Consider the following 18,463-nt stretch of genomic DNA (forward strand, 5'->3'; position numbering starts at 1 on the left):
AAGTTCCCCCCTAAAGATTGAATTATGTATGTATGTATATAAAGTATATGTATGCTTTCGGCGCCTAATCGAGCTTTTTTTACTCGTCGGCGTCAGTTGATGCTCATCTTCTGAACGTTCCGGATCTAGCTCTATCATCTCCCCGTGTGAGTCAAACGCCGGAGATTATTATTTTTGTTTGCTAATTGTAAAATGAAAAAAATAGTCACATTTGTTAAATTTAGAAGTGCATTCCACAGCATGTAAAACTCATATCATCGCGAAAATCGATTTGCCCCGCTGACTCGACAAGAACTTGACCCTTTCCCTCTGTTTTCCAGCACAATGAGTGGTTGGAAGGCTTTCTGCCTGCTGGCGCTACTTTCCCTGGTGGATTCCAGCGATTCTCTGCGAATTTTGGGTCTGTTTCCGCACCCGGCCATCAGTCACTTCAAGTTCTTTCACCCAATCATGCGCGGATTGGCAGAGGCCGGTCACAGCGTGGATGTCATCAGTCCCTTCGAGGACAAGGACCCTCCGCAGGGATACAAGGACCACCTGCTGCCGCCCTCCAACTTGACAGACACTATTAGCTTAGAGGTGCGTTGTAAAGACATCGCAAAATGAGTGGGTATACCCATAAAAAAGGGGTACATAAAGCGGTCATAACTAAAATGATGAGTGAGTGGTGGTGTTATTATATTTCAAGTAATACGAACTCTGAAATGTGTGAGCGTAACCCCCAGATTATATCATTATATTCAGAGCTTATCTCTGATTTTAACCCTTACTATTAACCTAAATACTTAAATTAAGAAACCGACTTTTTCTATCGGTTTTAACAGGACTTCGAGCGGCCCTTCAACTTCCTATTTCACTATATAGAGTTCTTTATCCTGCACAACATGGGAAAAGAGGACTGCAACACCACACTGCACAGCAGAGCCCTAACTAAGATCCTTAAGAATCCTCCTGGCTACTACGATGTTATTTTACTGGAGCAGTTCAATATTGACTGTGCGATTAGTGTGGCCCATGTGCTCCAAGCCCCGGTCATTGGAATGAGCAGCTGTGCCCTGATGCCATGGCACTATGAACGATTTGGAGCTCCTCTGATCCCATCGTATATATCAGCATTGTTCCAGGGACAATCCCAGGAGATGTCCTTTGCGGGACGATTGGGCAACTGGATTACTGTGCACTCCCTCAACTTGCTGTACAAGTAAGTAGTTTTTATGGGATTGTGGGCTTCGACCACATTGATACATTGATCTCGTCTAGAATGTTCACAGTTCCCGCCGGAAATGCCTTGATTCGTCAAAGATTCGGTCCTGGACTGCCGTCCACGGAGGACTTGGTGAGGAATACTTCTCTGATGCTGGTCAACCAGCACTTTTCGCTCAGTGGACCAAAGCCTTTGCCCCCAAACGTCATCGAAGTGGGAGGTGTGCACATAAGTCCACCGAAACCGTTGCCCTCCGATCTTCAAAAAATACTGGATAACGCACCCAAAGGAGTCATCCTAATAAGCTGGGGCTCTCAGCTGAAAGCTAGTTCTCTTTCCGCTGCTCGAAGAGATGGAATCGTTAGAGCGATTGGAAGATTGGAGCAGGAGGTCATCTGGAAGTATGAAAATGACACGCTGCCCAATAAGCCACCAAATCTACATATCAGGAAGTGGCTACCTCAGCGAGACATCCTCGCTCATCCAAACCTAAAGGTATTTATGTCCCACGGTGGCTTAATGGGCACCACGGAGGCGGTCTCCAGTGCTGTGCCCATTGTGGGTGTCCCAATTTACGGCGACCAATCGCTCAATATTGCCGCATTGGTGCAGCGCGGAATGGCCTTGCAACTGGAGCTTAAGAAACTTGATGAAAATACTGTCTACGAAGCGTTGACCAAGGCACTGGATCCTTCCTTCAAGGCAAGAGCCAAGGAGGTGGCCTCAGCGTACAACAACCGCATCCAGGGTCCCTTGGAGACGGCCATTTGGTGGGTGGAACATGTGGCAGAGACGAAGGGAGCTCCTCTGATCCAACCAAGTGCCGTGCATCTCCCCCGCTTTGTTTACTACTCCTTGGATGTCTACTTAGTCGTGGCCCTAACCCTGCTACTACCCGTGATCACGTTCTTGGGACTTATCCGAATGTGTAAAATAAGAGAACCCAAAGGTGACCGCAAGCTGAAACTGAAACGCAAATAAGCCCAATCAATAGATTACTGTTTTGGTTTTCAAGAATTACCTTTGGATTTAGACTATGAATTTAAATACGTGTGATACATTATCAAAAACCAAAATACATTTTACCAGAACAGAATTGGCAAGAACCAGTTTAAGTTTTATATAAAGCAGTTCACGTTTAATACAAATATTTACAAAATCAAGATCCCATCCCTTACAATTTGGCCTTGGACGCACCCGGGAAACCCAGACGATACAGAGTAACCACAACGGCACCACCCAGTCCCAGATTGTGCTGCAGAGCCAACTGAGCATTGGGCACCTGGCGCTTCTCAGCCAGTCCACGGAGCTGCCAGCAGAGCTCAGCACATTGAGCCAAGCCCGTGGCGCCCAGAGGATGGCCCTTCGAAATCAGACCACCACTTGGGTTGACCACGAACTTGCCACCATAGGTGTTGTCTCCAGCGTCGATGAACTCGCCGGCCTTGCCCTCTCCACACAGTCCAAGTGCCTCATACGTGACCAACTCGTTGGCCGAGAAGCAATCGTGCAGTTCCACCACCTGCACATCCTGGGGCTTGTACCCACTCTTGGCGAACAGACGCTGGGCGGCCAGACGGGTCATATCGGTTCCAGCAATCTTCATCAGGCTCTTGTCGGCAAAGGTTGACGCTGGGTCGCTGGCCATCTCCATGCCCACAATCTCTACAGCCTGCTTTTCCAATCCGTGGCGACGCACGAAGGCCTCAGAGGCGAGGATGGCAGCTCCAGATCCATCGGAAGTGGGACAACACTGCAGCTTGGTCAGTACTCCCTCCACAACCTGGGGCGACTTCATAATCTGCTCCAGGGTGTATTCATCGCGGAACTGCGAGTAGCTAAAAGAAACAATGGATACAGATAAAGCGGGGTGTGTGAGGATCAGCTGCATGCAATACCAAGTGGATGATGGTCTACGGTCTACTTATTTCTCTGTTTTCAGCGATAAGATAAGCACACGCGTAAGGTGAACTTTCGACTAAACTTACGGATTATTGACGGAGTGCTTGTGGTTCTTCCAAGCGATCTTGCCGAAATGCTCGGGCTTAGTGCCATACTTCTTCATGTGCTCCTTGCCGGCATTGCCGAAGATCTGGGCGGCCATTGGACCAGCTCCGATCTCGGTCAGCTCACCCATCTCGGTGATGTGGCGCTCCATGGGATTGGCGCGATCAAAGTACTTTTAGAAAGGAAAATAATGGATCAGTAATCGGATATTCAGAAATGCACTCTTGTACCTTTGAGGACAATGATCCACGCTCCATCTTTTCGAATCCCAAAGCCAGGACGCAGTCGGAGTTTCCGCTCTCCACGATCTGCTTGGCCAAATACAGGGCGCTGGATCCCGTGGAGCAGTTGTTGTTCACGTTATAGACCGGAATGCCGGTCATTCCGACCTCATAGATGGCCCGCTGTCCGCAGGTGGAGTCTCCATAAACGTAGCCGGCCACCGCCTGCTGCACTTCCTCGAACTTGATGCCCGCATCCTGGAGAGCTTTGGTGATGGCTTCTTTGGCGAAGTCCGGGTAGCAAACATCAGCTCGGCGACCGGGCTTCTCAAACTGCAGGAAATCGGAGGAAGATGGTCGGATAGATATTAACACCCAAGGCGGCACAAAGGTCAATCTTTCGCAGACGAACCTTGGTCATGCCCACTCCGATAACGTAAACTCTGGTCTTGGTCATTTTTCGGCTGTTTGTTCTCTGCGGGATCACGGATCGGACTTTCTGTATCGACTGAAGTGGATCAACAGGTTGCGGACTTATATACGATGGTATGATAAGGCCAGCACTGTCGGTTCAGCTTGTTTCCCGTTAAATTTGTTGTTCACATTCTATGCAGTTCAAAAACATGAATCTTTAAACCAGAAACGTGCATACAACATAACCATTTGGTGGGAATCTCTATATTTTAGAAAGTTGTTCCAGTTAATATTGTATATACGAGCACTTCCCTTGCTTGTTTATTAGTTTCAAACCGCTAGAAATGACACCGCTATCAACAGGGCTACCAGCTACTATACACCGCTTTGATATTTTTCAATGCCTCCAAAACTGTGGACTCAAATAAGAGGTCATGAGCGTTGCAAAAAATAACTCATTTAATGGTCGAATTTTTCGTTTGACTTGGTTTTTATGGTTTGTTCCAATTTCTTATAAATATTTAATTGTATGAAAAAAATAAACTGTATTTACTTTACCCAGGGCTGCACACTATGTTCGCAGGGCGCGTACTTGAACATTCGTTTAGTGTACCCTCAAATTTTTGTTGAAGCAATGTGGTCACCCTGTGGAAATCGGTATCGATAGCCCGATAGGTTCAGTCGTATAAAGGCTTAAGCCTCCTAATATCGCCAACAATCGCCTTTCATATTAACATTTAGTTAATTGCTCTCGAGCACTAGTTGCGGTATTACCTGTTTTACTCGCGATCCTGCAGCTGCAAAATGTCGAAGACCCGTGTGTACGTTGTCGGTGTGGGCATGACCAAGGTGTGTGTTCCACGAATTAGCAATCTGAGAGGATAAACATAAACAAAACCAAGACAAAGAATTCAAAGAGCAGCTTTGGCAACTTGCAATTAGCTTTAATATTGAGCAATCTTAAGCGATTGCCGGACTTTGAACTGTGGTGCACTTCGTACGCTAATCTGCTCTCGAATGCTTTTGGCCCCATGCTATTATCATAAATATAATTATTATAACGACTATCAGAATCGATCCTTTGCCCCCTGAAGTGGCACGATTAGAATTTTATTACTCTGGGCTGCCCATGTCAATCTCTGAGAATCTGGTAACAAAAACCCTGTTTTCGTGTTCCCTCTGCAGTTCGAGAAGCCCGGTCGCCGAGCTGATGTGTGCTACCCGGATTTCGCCAGGGAGGCCATCACAAAAGCTCTCCAGGATGCGGGCATCAAGTACGAGGAAGTGCAGCAGGCAGTTGCAGGCTACGTTTATGGAGACTCCACCTGCGGACAGCGGGCCATCTACGAGGTCGGAATGACAGGCATTCCGGTCTATAACGTGAACAACAACTGCTCCACGGGATCCAGCGCCCTGTATTTGGCCAAGCAGATCGTGGAGAGCGGAAACGCAGATTGCGTCCTGGCTTTGGGATTTGAAAAGATGGAGCGTGGATCCCTGTCCTCCAAGGTACAAGATTGCATTCCTTAAAAAACCGATTACTAATCCATTATTTTCCCATCTAATAGTACTTTGATCGCGCCAATCCCATGGAGCGCCACATCACCGAGATGGGTGAGCTGACCGAGATCGGAGCTGGTCCAATGGCCGCCCAGATCTTCGGCAATGCCGGCAAGGAGCATATGAAGAAGTATGGCACTAAGCCAGAGCATTTCGGCAAGATCGCTTGGAAAAACCACAAGCACTCCGTCAATAATCCGTAAGAGTTAACTATAATCATTGCAGTAATGCCTTATCTAATCTTCGGCCATATTTCATCCGCTTAGCTACTCGCAGTTCCGCGATGAATACACCCTGGAGCAGATTATGAAGTCGCCCCAGGTTGTGGAGGGAGTACTGACCAAGCTGCAGTGCTGTCCCACTTCCGATGGATCTGGAGCTGCCATTCTCGCCTCCGAGGCCTTCGTGCGTCGCCACGGATTGGAAAAGCAGGCTGTGGAGATTGTGGGCATGGAGATGGCCAGTGACCCAGCGTCAACCTTTGCCGACAAGAGCCTGATGAAGATTGCTGGAACCGATATGACCCGTCTGGCCGCCCAGCGTCTGTTCGCCAAGAGTGGGTACAAGCCCCAGGATGTGCAGGTGGTGGAACTGCACGATTGCTTCTCGGCCAACGAGTTGGTCACGTATGAGGCACTTGGACTGTGTGGAGAGGGCAAGGCCGGCGAATTCATTGACGCTGGAGACAACACCTATGGTGGCAAGTTCGTGGTCAACCCAAGTGGTGGTCTGATTTCGAAGGGCCATCCTCTGGGCGCCACGGGCTTGGCTCAATGTGCTGAGCTCTGCTGGCAGCTCCGTGGACTGGCTGAGAAGCGCCAGGTGCCCAATGCTCAATTGGCTTTGCAGCACAATCTGGGACTGGGTGGTGCCGTTGTGGTAGCATTGTATCGTCTGGGTTTCCCAGCTGCCAACAGCGTGGTTCGCAATCTGACCGCTGCGGGCAAGGCTGCTACCAGTGAGGATGGCTTTAAGGTTGCACCCCTGCTGAAACTTTTGGAGCAGGCCATGCAGGAGGATAAGGACAATCTGATCGAAAAGGTGCGCGCCATTTACGGCTTTAAAGTCAACAACGGACCCAATGGACAGACCGGCTTCTGGGTAATTGATGCCAAGCAGGGCAAGGGAAAGATCGTCTTCAATGGAACACGTGAGCACATTTTACTTTATAAAGCAAAGTACTGATACTAAGTGTTCGGTTTTCTATTGCAGAAAAATGTGACGTTACCTTTATCATTAGCGACGATGATGTCTTTGAGCTGCTAACAGGAAAGCTGCCACCGCAGAAGGCCTTTTTCCAGGGCAAGATCAAGATCCAGGGCAACATGGGCTTTGCCATGAAACTGATGGACCTGCAGCGATCCGCCCAAGGCAGGATCGAGGAGCTGCGCTCCAAGCTATAGGCTCCCCTTCTTGTACAATGCAACATCTTGGTGGCTTTGGATCTGTTAAACCTAGTTATATGAATATATCCAGCATACGCTTTTTATACGACTTTTGTATTATTTCTGTAGAGATTAAACTGTTATTTTCGTAATCGAAAGGTTGAATTCTTTTTTATTTGAGCTTGCAAAATTAATTTAATCAAAAGCATTTTTAATTTTGTACGATCCGAATCTTTATTGTTTCTTCAACGTGTAAGCTGGCTTAGTCCTAAAGTTATATATGGTATATATATATATATATATATAGTAATTATCAATGTGTGTATTGTTCTACGCACTCTTAAAACACTTTTCAAAAAAGTTGTTGAGAAGGAAATCAAACTGGGACCTTTAAATGTATTGTTATAAGGAGAACGAGTGTCTCTGGCCAATAGGTGCATGCCTTTAAAAATACACACTATAACAGCTCAGTGTACCAGCCTGCATTAAAAAACTTTCAATTGTTGTATCTAAAAAGTGCTTGCGGTGTGGTTGGTGGTGTAAATAAATTAAAAAACTACATTTCTATCAAGTGCCGCATATTCAGCTTATAAATCTATGTTTCGTTATCAAATATAAGGGTGTTTGTATGTGAAGTTTAGGACTACATATAAGCTTTTGGCTATATACAAAGGAAGATCTCTGGGTACTGGATGAGATTTCACTCAGTTAGCAAAAAACTGTGGCTGCTCAATATCGCAGAACAAGGAATAACAATTTTCAAAAAAAATGGTATAATAGCGACACTCATGCAGAATGTACAACATGATATACGGAAGTTTGGCGCACCACTAAAAAAATATGTAATTGTATGGCCAACCTTCAGTAAGTATTGAAATCCCTTTCAGAGTTGAGATCTTCCTTTAAAGGATTCAGCTACTCGAAATCCGTTAAACGAAATACCGAGTGCTTTTAAATTTACAAAATATATAGTTTCACATAAAGTCCAAATAGGAGCCTCTACTCTCGCCCTCCGTCCATTTCTTCTCCCAGTTTCAAAAGCTATTGTTGGAACCGGCGTAAGAGGAGAGCGAACTGTTCGTTGTTGCCGAGGATGTCGATGATGAGGAGTTGCTATTGGGGCCACTCCCCGCTGGCTTGTCCATGCTGGCTATGATGGATCCCAACAAATCAGGTCTCTTCGACGTGCCCTTCGCCATCGAGACTCGATTTCCCGCCGTGGAGCCTGCGATGATGATCTTGTGGGAGGGCAAATTAATGGTTTTGTAGGTGGGTTTTAACGGGGAAACTGTGGCTGATATGGGCATTGTGATAGCACTGCTTTTGCTGCTCGGAGGAGGCGGCGGCGGTGGCGGTGCAGATGTCCGTGAAGGTGGCAATGGCGGCAAGGGTGGCAAAACCACTGACATTCTGGTTAGAGGCGTCAAAGAGCCTGGGAGTACCACTTTCACAATTTGACTGGGTGGCGGAGGAGGTGGTGCAGCTACAATCGGTACTGGTGGATGGATAAAAGATTTTGGTATGGACGCAGTTGCCAGAGTGGGGTGAGCACTAATAAGTGGTGACGGAGTATTAGGCAATGATGTAAGAGCAGCAGCTGGGACTGGTTCTTTGGGTATCGGTATATCCATTTCCACAATCTCCTCGGAACACACTTCAGAGACCTCCTCTTCGTGATCAACAATCAATTGGGGTGTGCTCTCCACAATTAGCTCGTTACCCACATCTTCAACCGGATCCGGAGGTGGCGGCGGTGGTGGCGCTGTTGTTGACACAGCTGGATTGGAGGTACTGATATCACTTTTACTGTCGGAAACAATCTTTACTTCGATCTTGATCTCGGGCTCCTTTTGATTTAGACGATGAATGAAAGGCGTCTGAGGCACGAGTGGCGGTGGCAGTCCTGACAGGATAGGCGGCGCAGCTACAGGAAGAGTGCAAGTAGGTGGCGCAGATGAGGGTGTAGATTTCAGTGGAGGAGCAGTTGCAGGAGCTGTGTCATTATTTAATCTGGGAATTTTGGCGGGCGAGGGCTCACTCAAAGAGCTCTTTGCTGGCGTTGCATGTTTTTTTGGAGTTTCGTTTTTCTTTTCTTTTTCCTTCTCCTTTTCTTTGCTTCGCTCCTTTACCTTATCTCTATCCTTCTCCCTAGACTTTTCCTTGTCCTTATCCTTTTTGAGCTTCTCCTTCTCAGGAGTTTCAGCTACCGCTGCTTTGGTCAGCTTATATTTGTGCTCCAGAACCATTTTCCGCATATCTATCTTGGAGTCCTCCTTGCTGGTCTTCTTTTTGGGTGTGCTAACCCCACTTGCGCCGCTCTGACTGCTGCTGTTGCTGTTGGTTTCCTGATTTTGGCTAGGCGAGGAACTTCCTGCAGCTAAGTGCTCGTCTATACTGCTCTCACTAGATCGACGCTCCTTGCCATCGAGGTCGATAAGTTTCTTCTTGGTCCTGCCATCGTGTGCACGCTTTGATGGCGTTTTTTTGCCGCATTCGTCGTGGCTAATTGGGTTTGGCAGGATCGTTTGCTTTTCCTTGTAGTGAGGTGTTTCGGCTAGCACAGGGTTGTTCTTCTCGTTAATCACCTCCTGGCCGGGATAATACTGTCTAAGTCGCAGGTGCCAAGCTTCAGAGTAGAAGATTTTAGGTTAATAGAACGATTAAGAACAGAAAATTTGCATTCGATCCCTTACCTACGCTCGTTACCGCCGTCACTGTGCGAAACTGGTGGATTATGTTGCGGGGTAAGAAGTATATGTCATTGTCGCACAGCTGAATACGAGCGTAACGGACGCCTTCGCGGCGCAGCTGGTTAAGTTTGGCGTCCTCGATCCACTGTACGCACTGTGAGATTGGCGGCTCGTGCAGATCCAGCTGCAGCATTTCCACCATTGTATTAAAGTCCTGGGCGGCAAAAGCGACCACGTCTTTGGTGATGCGGTTCTGCGAGTAAGTTTGACCACAGTGTACAGCTTTCAGTATGCCTGCGGGACAGATAATAGAAACATAACGCCGATTAGTCGATTTCAGAGCAGCTTTTCAATGAGAGGCAGCTCACCAACTGCTGCGGTGGTGATGCGTTCGTGGCCATGGCCTACGTGATCCGCATGCGCCTTGGTCCGATCCTCGATCATCGTCTCCCGTGCCTCCGACAAACGGGGCAAATATTGAAGGTTCCTCAATTCATTAATACGAGTCCTGCATGTGAATTGTGTAAGTTAATTAATGGCTTTTAAGAAAATTGCTCCAAATGCGACTTACCTTTGTCTTTTGAGTGGGGTCTTGCTATTTAACTCTGCTGTGGGGACCAACTGCTCCCCAGCACGGATCCAGAGAATGGGGCCATCATTCGACTGACGAGGATCGGTTTGGAGTATAGAATTACAAGCCCAAGGCATGGTCTAAGATAAGAGAGTTAGATTAGTCAAGTTTTTATGTTAGTTAAGTTAAGTTAGTAAGCTTACCTTTCGTAAAAATGGATTCATTTCAATACGACCCAAAAGGTCTGGAAAGTATCCGCCCACCTCTTCATGCACTTTGCCTACCAGACTGATCTGATGCAGTGGTCCATATCGAAAGGTTCCTTGGCAATAGTTGCGAACCACCTAAAGGTGAGAAACGAACAAAATTTCTAACATTTTTCTTGCTAGCACTCCCCATATGTGGATTTACCTGCTCGTTGTATTGCGACATTGTACAGGTCTCGATATCGGAGTTTCGTCCGAGAACTCCCGCCTTTACCGTCAGCGTTGAGTAGTTCTCGGCCATGTGCTCGAGTAGATCGGGCAAATACCTCGCAGCATCGTGGACGATACCCATCACATGGTGGGCATACCCTTGCTCATCCTCGGCAAAGCACACCTCAAAGAACTCATCCACCAACTCCTCCATTTCCTCCGGCGACAATGCGTCGATTTCATGTTGGTACAGGTGAACAATGGAGGCCCCGCCATTTGGATATTGCTCCACCTGGAAGTAGCAGCCGTACTTTAGGTTCTCCAAGCCAGCCGGTGCTTTTCGGTTCGGCCTAGGCGGCAGGCTCTGAACGGTTTGCCAGGGTCCAGTTGCTGGTGCATGCTGTAAGCACTGGACGCCCACGCTGGTTCGCCGAATCTTGGAGCGCTTGTAGCACTTGGAGCACTCCCGAGATGAAGATGAGGAGTGGCGAGAAGATGACGAAGAGGAACTCTTGTGATGGTTGCTGGAGGATGAAGAGGACGAAGACGATAAGTAGGATTTGCGGCTGCTGCTACTTTGGCTGGAGGAATGATTGCTGGCCGTGGAGTTCGCTCCCGAACTGGTTTTCGGTGCCGGCGAAGGCATTAACTTGGAATTGGAGACCTGGTCTCCGAAATTTAGCTGTCTGGAAACCTCATCTCGGGTTTTCGCTATCGCCTCGCCATTTACTAGAGGTTTGTTTGGCTTCTCCGTCGATTCCGTTTTGATTTCCGCTTCAGTTTTAATGAGGTTACTAAGTACTGGTGCTGGTTCTGCTTCCACTTCTAGTTTGGTTTCTACTGGTTCTTTTTTGATGACCTCCTCCACCTTAATCTGCTGCTCGAGAGCAGTAACCACCGCCTGAGGTAAAACAGGCTCTGCCCCTTGATCCTTCGACTTGGAGGAGCTGTTCTGACTGCTCCGGCTGCTGTCGGAACTTCTCCTTCGATTGGAGTGCGAGGATGAGCTTGACGACGAGGAAGGAATCTGAAAAATATAAATTTGTAGTGCTTCGTTATTTCTACTATGATGGACAGCTGTGCAATCTTGTAGAGGCTGCTACGGTTTACATAGCACTATGTAAACTGTGAAAATATACTATAAACATGTAGCGCATCAAATATAAAAGGTTCTAAAAATTATGACTCGCTGTATTCAAGATCACGTGTCTTGCAATCAGCGTTTATTCGTAGTAAATGGGTGGTAAGACCCTGACGATTCTTTTGTTCGTTAGTTTCACTGTTGAAATTTACTTGTATGTTGTATGTTCTGGAAATGGATCAGAGCTTACATCAAATCAAGAGCTATTCTTTTGCACACGTTTTCGTAAGCTTTCTGCACTTTCGAAACCGTTCCTTGGGCTCACCTTCTCCCGATTCCGCTCCTTCTCCCGTTCGCGGTCCCTATCACTGCGATGATACTTCTTCTCCTTGCTGCGCGATGAGCTAGACTTGTGGTCGGTCTCCTTGGAGGATTTGGAGCTGCTCTCGCGATTCCTGTCGCGCTCCCGCTCCCTATCCCGCTCCTTGTCCCGATCCTTGCTGCTGCTGTTGTGGTTGCTGCTGCGCCGATTCTTGTCTTCATCCCGCTCCCTGTCTCTCTTCTTCCTTTTGTGGTTGCGCTCTTCTGTGGGCGGCGTTGGCGAGTGGGTGGGTGTGCAAATCACATTAGTTGACATTGGATTCGTGTTCGGCGAATTTCGCTTTACTTTACCTGTCTTCTCGTCCGTACTTGTGCTTGTTTTTGTTGTGTCTGCCAAGGCGGTTGCTGTTGCGGCTGTGGGTGCCCCTGCAGTTGTTGTTGCCACCGACGATGCTACTGCCTGTCCCTCTTCAGCTGCAGCTAGCATTGTACGTGCATTTGTTGTTGGGTTATTTGCGTTGCCATCGCCTGACTGCAGTTGTTGTTGCTGCTGTGTGTGTGAAGTGTTGCCGTTTGTAGTTGTTGCTGCTGCTGATGGTTCCACTGGCGTAGTTGTTGTAGTTTCTCGCTGTGTGCTTGTAGTTGTTGGACTGGCATTTCCGCGGGCATTTGCGTTGTTGTTTTCCACTGCCGACGCGTTGTTTACGCCCTTTTCAGGCGTCTCCCGCTGCATAGATGCACCGACTGCTCCTTCCAGTGGCTTCTTCTCCGGTTTTCGTGCATTTTCCGTGCATTCCTTGCCGCCGTTGGCCAATTCTACATTATTTTCGCCACCTCGAGTGTTCTCCATGTGTTTGTGTGTGCAGTGGCACACACACGCGCGTATGGGTGTGTGTGCGTGTGTTGCCCTACGCCTGTATTGAATATCGATCAGTCGGCCGTCTACGTGACGCCTCTCAGCTAGCCGTGTCTTTTATCTTACGCTCCGTTTGCAATTCACCCGCGCCCTCTTCCACACGATTTTCATTCGACTGGCAGAATTTCCGCAGCGGCGTTTTCAGCGATTCGCGAATAGTTTTTTTTTGTTCTAGAAGCCGTCTTGCACTGTCGTTTTTCAACTCTAGTCTTCAGATGTGGAGCGTTTGTGAACACTAGTCAATAAACAGTGTTCTGTTAGGCGCCATCTAGCGGCAACCCGCGCAGCGACACTTGTGAATGAAAGAATAGATGGATATATCGTAACATCGATTGTAACGTGTAATTGCGCCATCTTTAGGCGAGTTCTATTTGGCGCGTTATTTAAAAGTGTACATTTTGTAATGCCCATGGGTTTTATTTTGTTACTGCCTTTTATAAAATTGTAGTGATTAAAATATATAAACATTGAATAAATAGAATTCAAATGTGCTTGTAACACTCCCTTGTTATTTGTTGCTCTTTTTCAGCGAGTGGACGCTCATAAGCTTTTTTAATTAATTCCGGGACCGTAACTAAATACTCGATAAGAGACATTTCGTCTTTCAGAGTGTTTAGATACATGCGCTGAACGTTCCTGATAACCGGGTCAATTACTTTGTTAATGTCTGCATAACTAGGACTGTAAATTACATCCACTTTCCTAATAGCGGCATCATTAGGACTGTCACTAACATCCACCTTGCTAATAGCGACATCAATAGGACTGTCACTTAGATCCACGAGTTCTAAATCATCTACCCTTGGGGTACCTGATTGGGCTTTTTCGGCAGTGGAATCCACTTTCTCGGCTTGCGTATAAGACGTAATTTTTCTGCTCTTTTTGGGCTTGTTACTGCGTTTCTCTTCGGATGGTACTTCCTCCCTTTTATCCTTCACTTCAAGTGTAAACGCATTCAAGGCCTCTTGGACTTCTATTTGGGACCGAACTGCCGCTCTGAGATCGTCTCCGCTTTTCGCACTGATCACGGTTATGCTGGATGGTTTCGATTGGGATTCGTTGGAGGAGGAACACTTACTGCATGAAGGGAACTTATTCTGGAATCGTTCGGAAGCAGCCTGGCAATGAGCTTTAGCCGCATTAAGGTAGTCAAAGGAGTCTTTCTTTTGCTTCTGGTGGTGGTTTAAACGAAGTGGGGTTATGTTATTACAACCACCCTCCACCCCACAGTGCTCACTTTTACTAGATGGGTCCGGTTCATAGTTAAGATTCTTATAGAGGAGGTAGTCCCCACAACTGTGTTCTATGTTCTGCCTTTTTCCATCATTAAGGAGATATGCTGGATCAATTGGATGCTTGGGTGTGTAATTTGAACTCGGTTCCATCATCACCTTAAACTTCGACTGGTGTTTCCGCTTCGTTTTGAGGGTATTTGAAATATAAAAAAAAAAACCAAATCACTTCAAAATTGCTTACCTGCTGATTTTGTGCCGGGTGATAATTAAAATTGAAACATTTTTTTGAAAACGAGTATTGAGCACGGTGTTCATGGCTAAGAGGAGACTTACGATCCTCGCACGAATGATTTTTATGATCGCAATGATAGTCCTGCCTTATCTGATTTTGATTTGTCGTATAATTATGTTTGTAGGACTTAGGCACATTCTCTGTAGACTTCATTCGTTCCTTGCGATAATGGTATTTTTGGTCCCTTAATTTAAGCTCCTTGTGCTCTTTGAATTGCTGTATTAAATGTATTGCAACTATTAAAGTTAGACCTTTTTATTCCAAAGACTCACTGGTGGATTCGACGCCCCATGGTCCTTAAAGTGCTTACAACATTTGTTGTTGCTCTCCATAGTCCCAGATTAGAGTAGATTGATCAGGCTTACTAAATATATTTTTTCATTGTCATGTATAACCCCGAATACTAGAATAAGTTTAAGCTCAAAGCTACAAGTGAAACCATATTTAAATACTGGATAAATAGTTTTTATTTCGCATACATTATGCATATAGAGATTGCCCTCCAGTCGAAAAGTAGAGGGAAGGAAGTTACAGAGTGATGGTTTCCATATATTGCTCAAAGGATCTGGTGATTACTGTGTGATCGGGGGCCAGGTGGGTATCGGCCATCACAGCCAGTCTGTATTTGTCCCCAAAGCGATGAAGATTTAAGGAAAGGCAGGTCTTCGATTGTGGTGGCCGGAAAAGTAGAACATCCTCGACTTTCTGACCCCAGGCTGCTTGAAACTCAGCAGTCGCTCCGTAGATTTCAGTGATTGTGATTGGAAAGTTGTATGAGAAAAAGTTGATGAATATTTTGGTAATTACGTGAGGCAAAAGGGATGTGAGCAGGCTGTACTTGGTCTGTCCAATAGACGCTAAATATATGATTATCTGTTGCTTTCTGATTCGTTCAACAATCTGATGGAGTTCTTTGGTGTGATTTGCGTCTGGTTGCCTTAGAGGCAATTGCAGAAAGACAACACCGCCAATATTTTCAGATTTATCCCCGCTGCGATCTGTGAAATACCCTTTGTCTATGGTCCTACAAGTGGTGTTCAAGTAATTGGGGACTTTCAAGTCACCTGAGAACGTATTAAAGTAGTCGTGAACAGCGCCTGCCAAGCAAGTTAAGCTAAAGTCGGATTCTCGGAGATCACTATTGAATTTACCCTGATTACGGGTCCTGAGTTGGGCGCCATTTATTGATCGGCCAAAGGAGACTATTTTCCTGCCTGCATAGGATTTTTTATGCAAAATGTTTAACTCCTTTGTGGGCTGTTCAAAAAGCACTTCGTAAATGTTTCGTGGGGCCTGGAAAAGCTCCCAGATAATTTTGAAAAACTCCAATTGGGCGTAAAGTAGAAGAGGTACGTACAAGTGCAGTCTGGCGCAATATGTGGATGTATGGGATGTTTTACCTTTGATCACAACATCACCGAAAGCCAAAAACTCACAGTAAATGTGGTAGGGTAAGAGCACAACATGATTTAGATTTAGACGCCAGAGGAAACGTGTCAAGGCCTTGACCAAATTGGTTGGCTGCAAGCTCTTATAGACCGCATTTCTGGCCACCGACCAATTAAGATTTCTTTGGTCTAACTCCCTATTCAGAAGCAATCGGATTGTTTGAAAACGACCCACTTCGTTGCGGTAGCTGACTGAACGCTTTTTCAGTTTCTTAAGCATAGTTCGACTCCTTATATAGCCCAAAATTACATTCACCAGGACAATTACGACCAATGAAACCAACTGGCTTAGGTTTCCAACCTGATCACTGGACGTTGAACCATCGGGAGTTTCAAGAGATTCAAATTCGTAGATGAACTTTTGCCAACGGCAAATGATAAGATGGATTATGTGATTGATGAGTCTGCTTATGTGTTCCGGCTTTCGCACAAAGCGGGAAAGTTTTGGACTCGAACTGTCACAATCCAATCCATCGCTTAGGGTCATCGTGGTTTTCTTATGTGGATCCTGCAGCAGGAGCATCTCACTCACATGCAGATCCTCCTCCTCGGCAATTATCAGGTGGTGCAGCTTAATGAGTATGTAGTAGGGCTGAGTGCTATCCGAGTTGGGGATCACGATCACCTGCCACTGGGGGAGATCTGATGGGATGTACTTCGTGGCCAGCTCGCTGACATACTCCTGAATATTCGATTCGCTAACCGGACGACCTCGGTACTTGTGGGTGCTGAGCAGGACGTGGTTGTTGATGTTGAAGCCGCTGCAAGAAGAGATTTGCCCCTTGAATTTATCATGGTATATGGTATGTTGAAGTGCACACCTGCTGTCATTCACCCAAGCATAGTGCCCCCAACAGGTGACGAGTTTTTGACGCAGCTTGGGGAACCGGAGCATCCCGGTCTTGTCCCTCAGATCAGTCAGATGCTGGGCATAAGCCATCCGTATCCGCTCGAAGTCACAGTCGCCCTCCACTTGCAACAGGAAATGAAATACGCCCGCATTCTTCGGCGTGTCGATTAAGGTCCGGATCTTCTTGGACTTTGAGATGGTCAGGTTCGGGTACTTGATGCTCAGCACATAGTTGGATAGTTCGTTGCCAAAGTGAGCACCTGGGAATATGGATTGGGATTAGAAGTGCCGAAATTTAATAGCTCTCACCTCTAGCGCTGTATTCAAATCTGCGATCAAAGTCATAACATTAAAGAAGCCAATAACGTAAATAATAACAATATATTTAAGCAGTGGGAAGCATTTTGTTTCCCGCATACTTGATACCCTATTTCGGAAAAGTAAACAACGAAGAATGATAATCAGCGCGGCCAAGAATCGTATACCCCGAGATTAAATCAATTGAATTTAATGGATTGTCCGATAATCCTAATCAAGCACTAGACTTTCCTATACAACATCATCCCCGACGATTAGCGGGTATCATCAAGCAGCGAAGACTGGTCTTATCAATGGTGAAATTTTTATGAGTAATTCAGTTGGTCAAGGTTCGTTCGGTCGCTTGTCTGGGTTCCGCAAAGGTGCAACAGGTAATCTGTTTTATTTATAAACAAAAGCCTTATCTGCAGCACTTTCTCCAAGACTATCTCACTTTCTCACTGTTCTGCTCTCACTCTCTCTCTGCCTCCTCTATAACTATCTTTCGTTCTTGGGTTTCCACCGGCGGATGATCCTTTGGCTGACTGAGAATCGGTTAATCAACCCATGGATCGTTTATTTATATGGCCGGCCCCTTTTGAAGTTATTGATTTATGCGGCTTATCAGCGGGGCAGCGCGTGTCGCGGATCGCCGATCATCGATCACTGCAGGGGATGTATGTCGGGCACTTCACTTACACAGGAATGATAACAGCAGCAAAGGCACTAGCATCATAGCCACCACAAAGCAGAAGACGGTCTTCAGCAGCGACTTCACTTCCTGCCAGAAACTGGAAAGTACTTTGTTAGCTGCTTCCATGTACTAATCACTTAATCACTTGAAATCTGCCTAGTTCTACCTTTCCATTTTCCCAGACTAATAGTTTGCAGAAACTGCCTTCTAAGCAATCCGTATTATAGCTGCACTATAGTATGTACACCTCCGAGTCTCCGATCTGGCTTGGTTTTTTTCCAGCAGCTCACACGTTCGGTTCTCCCAAAGTTTCGAATACAACTGATCACCGGGGACGAAGCTCCGCGAGAGATTCGTTTTATTGAGCGGCTTATCAGCAAATTGAAGGCAGTCGCTCATTCACTTGCACTGCAATGCAAAATTAAAACGTAATCAGTTTCGTTATCAAAACAATATGTTGGAGAATTTCAAATCGAAGCGGGAGTTCTATTGTGTTAAAAATCGAATTCTAAGATTTGAGTAGTATAATATTAGTAGAATAAGATTTAGTTGAAGAAAATGTGTGCAGAAAGTAAAAATATTAACAATTTAAACCAATGCTTAAACATCATGAAACATATTAAATTTAATATTTTATTAAATAAATAAAGCTGATTTCTGAGGAAAAAATATATTGATTGAAAATTAAATTAACTGATATACACATCAAAAACTGATGAAAAAAATAATTGTTAATAAATTGTTGTATATAATTTTGCGTCGGTATTGGTGGCTCTCTGAGCTGGTTCCGCGAACTTTTGTTGCCTCTGCAAAGGATGAGTCTCTCTCTCGTGGGCTCTCTCTCTCTCTCTCTCTGGCCTT

The 18,463-nt window shown here is 46.1% G+C and overlaps 6 protein-coding genes across 7 annotated transcripts; 2 read left to right on the forward strand and 4 right to left on the reverse strand.

Annotated features, from left to right (window-relative positions):
- The first annotated feature begins 49 nt into the window (after positions 1–49).
- On the forward strand, positions 50–2,300 carry LOC6732721 (UDP-glycosyltransferase UGT5). The gene is made up of 4 exons (XM_016180356.3): positions 50–146; positions 321–579; positions 825–1,201; positions 1,261–2,300. Exons 2-4 carry the CDS (start codon positions 325–327, stop codon positions 2,183–2,185), a joined length of 1,557 nt encoding a protein of 518 aa, XP_016025453.1. The 5' UTR covers positions 50–146; positions 321–324; the 3' UTR covers positions 2,186–2,300.
- Positions 2,301–2,320: 20 nt separating this feature from the next.
- Positions 2,321–4,009, reverse strand: LOC6732722 (sterol carrier protein 2). Its single transcript, XM_039291072.2, has 4 exons — positions 3,845–4,009; positions 3,442–3,765; positions 3,193–3,383; positions 2,321–3,042 (listed from the first exon to the last, which is right to left on the reverse strand). Exons 1-4 carry the CDS (start codon positions 3,887–3,889, stop codon positions 2,379–2,381), a joined length of 1,224 nt encoding a protein of 407 aa, XP_039147006.1. The 5' UTR covers positions 3,890–4,009; the 3' UTR covers positions 2,321–2,378.
- A 491-nt stretch (positions 4,010–4,500) lies between these two features.
- LOC6732723 (sterol carrier protein 2) lies at positions 4,501–6,949 on the forward strand. Its single transcript, XM_039291070.2, has 5 exons — positions 4,501–4,695; positions 5,032–5,355; positions 5,415–5,605; positions 5,673–6,556; positions 6,619–6,949. The coding sequence occupies exons 1-5, from the start codon at positions 4,651–4,653 to the stop codon at positions 6,807–6,809; spliced, it is 1,635 nt and encodes a 544-aa protein (XP_039147004.1). The 5' UTR covers positions 4,501–4,650; the 3' UTR covers positions 6,810–6,949.
- A 50-nt stretch (positions 6,950–6,999) lies between these two features.
- LOC6732724 lies at positions 7,000–13,038 on the reverse strand. 2 transcript variants are annotated; one of them, XM_002079802.4, is made up of 8 exons: positions 12,222–13,036; positions 11,875–12,134; positions 10,464–11,495; positions 10,256–10,396; positions 10,053–10,192; positions 9,850–9,989; positions 9,485–9,775; positions 7,000–9,417 (listed from the first exon to the last, which is right to left on the reverse strand). In XM_002079802.4, the coding sequence occupies exons 1-8, from the start codon at positions 12,718–12,720 to the stop codon at positions 7,826–7,828; spliced, it is 4,095 nt and encodes a 1,364-aa protein (XP_002079838.1). In that variant the 5' UTR covers positions 12,721–13,036; the 3' UTR covers positions 7,000–7,825. The 2 variants fall into 2 exon arrangements, with proteins under 2 accessions (XP_002079838.1, XP_016025455.1); XM_016178115.3 differs by having other exon boundaries at positions 11,875–13,038.
- Positions 13,039–13,242: 204 nt separating this feature from the next.
- Positions 13,243–14,739, reverse strand: LOC6732725. The gene is made up of 3 exons (XM_016178113.3): positions 14,586–14,739; positions 14,263–14,529; positions 13,243–14,201 (listed from the first exon to the last, which is right to left on the reverse strand). The coding sequence occupies exons 1-3, from the start codon at positions 14,643–14,645 to the stop codon at positions 13,269–13,271; spliced, it is 1,260 nt and encodes a 419-aa protein (XP_016025456.1). The 5' UTR covers positions 14,646–14,739; the 3' UTR covers positions 13,243–13,268.
- Positions 14,740–14,762: 23 nt separating this feature from the next.
- LOC6732726 lies at positions 14,763–17,944 on the reverse strand. Its single transcript, XM_016178112.3, has 4 exons — positions 17,769–17,944; positions 17,608–17,699; positions 16,583–16,871; positions 14,763–16,522 (listed from the first exon to the last, which is right to left on the reverse strand). Exons 1-4 carry the CDS (start codon positions 17,774–17,776, stop codon positions 14,842–14,844), a joined length of 2,070 nt encoding a protein of 689 aa, XP_016025458.1. The 5' UTR covers positions 17,777–17,944; the 3' UTR covers positions 14,763–14,841.
- Positions 17,945–18,463: the final 519 nt, after the last annotated feature.

This window comes from Drosophila simulans, chromosome 2L (assembly GCF_016746395.2).
Source record: "Drosophila simulans strain w501 chromosome 2L, Prin_Dsim_3.1, whole genome shotgun sequence".
In the NCBI taxonomy this organism is placed as follows: Eukaryota; Metazoa; Arthropoda; class Insecta; order Diptera; family Drosophilidae; genus Drosophila; species Drosophila simulans.

Bases quoted from the DNA above. Each gene is read 5' to 3' on its own strand.
- LOC6732721 (XM_016180356.3), top strand. From the start codon at position 325: ATGAGTGGTTGGAAGGCTTTCTGCCTGCTGGCGCTACTTTCCCTGGTG. The intron at 580-824 runs GTGCGTTGTAAA...CGGTTTTAACAG, and splicing joins CAGACACTATTAGCTTAGAG to GACTTCGAGCGGCCCTTCAA. The intron at 1,202-1,260 runs GTAAGTAGTTTT...GATCTCGTCTAG, and splicing joins TCCCTCAACTTGCTGTACAA to AATGTTCACAGTTCCCGCCG.
- LOC6732722 (XM_039291072.2), bottom strand. From the start codon at position 3,889: ATGACCAAGACCAGAGTTTACGTTATCGGAGTGGGCATGACCAAG. The intron at 3,384-3,441 runs GTACAAGAGTGC...CCTTTCTAAAAG, and splicing joins GTGGATCATTGTCCTCAAAG to TACTTTGATCGCGCCAATCC. The intron at 3,043-3,192 runs GTAAGTTTAGTC...TGTTTCTTTTAG, and splicing joins AAGCACTCCGTCAATAATCC to CTACTCGCAGTTCCGCGATG.
- LOC6732723 (XM_039291070.2), top strand. From the start codon at position 4,651: ATGTCGAAGACCCGTGTGTACGTTGTCGGTGTGGGCATGACCAAG. The intron at 5,356-5,414 runs GTACAAGATTGC...CCCATCTAATAG, and splicing joins GTGGATCCCTGTCCTCCAAG to TACTTTGATCGCGCCAATCC. The intron at 5,606-5,672 runs GTAAGAGTTAAC...TCATCCGCTTAG, and splicing joins AAGCACTCCGTCAATAATCC to CTACTCGCAGTTCCGCGATG.
- LOC6732724 (XM_016178115.3), bottom strand. From the start codon at position 12,720: ATGGAGAACACTCGAGGTGGCGAAAATAATGTAGAATTGGCCAACGGC. The intron at 10,193-10,255 runs GTAAGCTTACTA...CTCTTATCTTAG, and splicing joins TGAATCCATTTTTACGAAAG to ACCATGCCTTGGGCTTGTAA. The intron at 9,776-9,849 runs GTGAGCTGCCTC...TCTGTCCCGCAG, and splicing joins CATCACCACCGCAGCAGTTG to GCATACTGAAAGCTGTACAC.
- LOC6732725 (XM_016178113.3), bottom strand. From the start codon at position 14,645: ATGGAGAGCAACAACAAATGTTGTAAGCACTTTAAGGACCATGGGGCG. The intron at 14,530-14,585 runs GTGAGTCTTTGG...CATTTAATACAG, and splicing joins ATGGGGCGTCGAATCCACCA to CAATTCAAAGAGCACAAGGA. The intron at 14,202-14,262 runs GTAAGCAATTTT...CTCAAAACGAAG, and splicing joins ACCCGGCACAAAATCAGCAG to CGGAAACACCAGTCGAAGTT.
- LOC6732726 (XM_016178112.3), bottom strand. The intron at 16,872-17,607 runs GTAAGTGAAGTG...CCATATTCCCAG, and splicing joins GCTGCTGTTATCATTCCTGT to GTGCTCACTTTGGCAACGAA. The intron at 16,523-16,582 runs GTGTGCACTTCA...CTCTTCTTGCAG, and splicing joins GCTTGGGTGAATGACAGCAG to CGGCTTCAACATCAACAACC.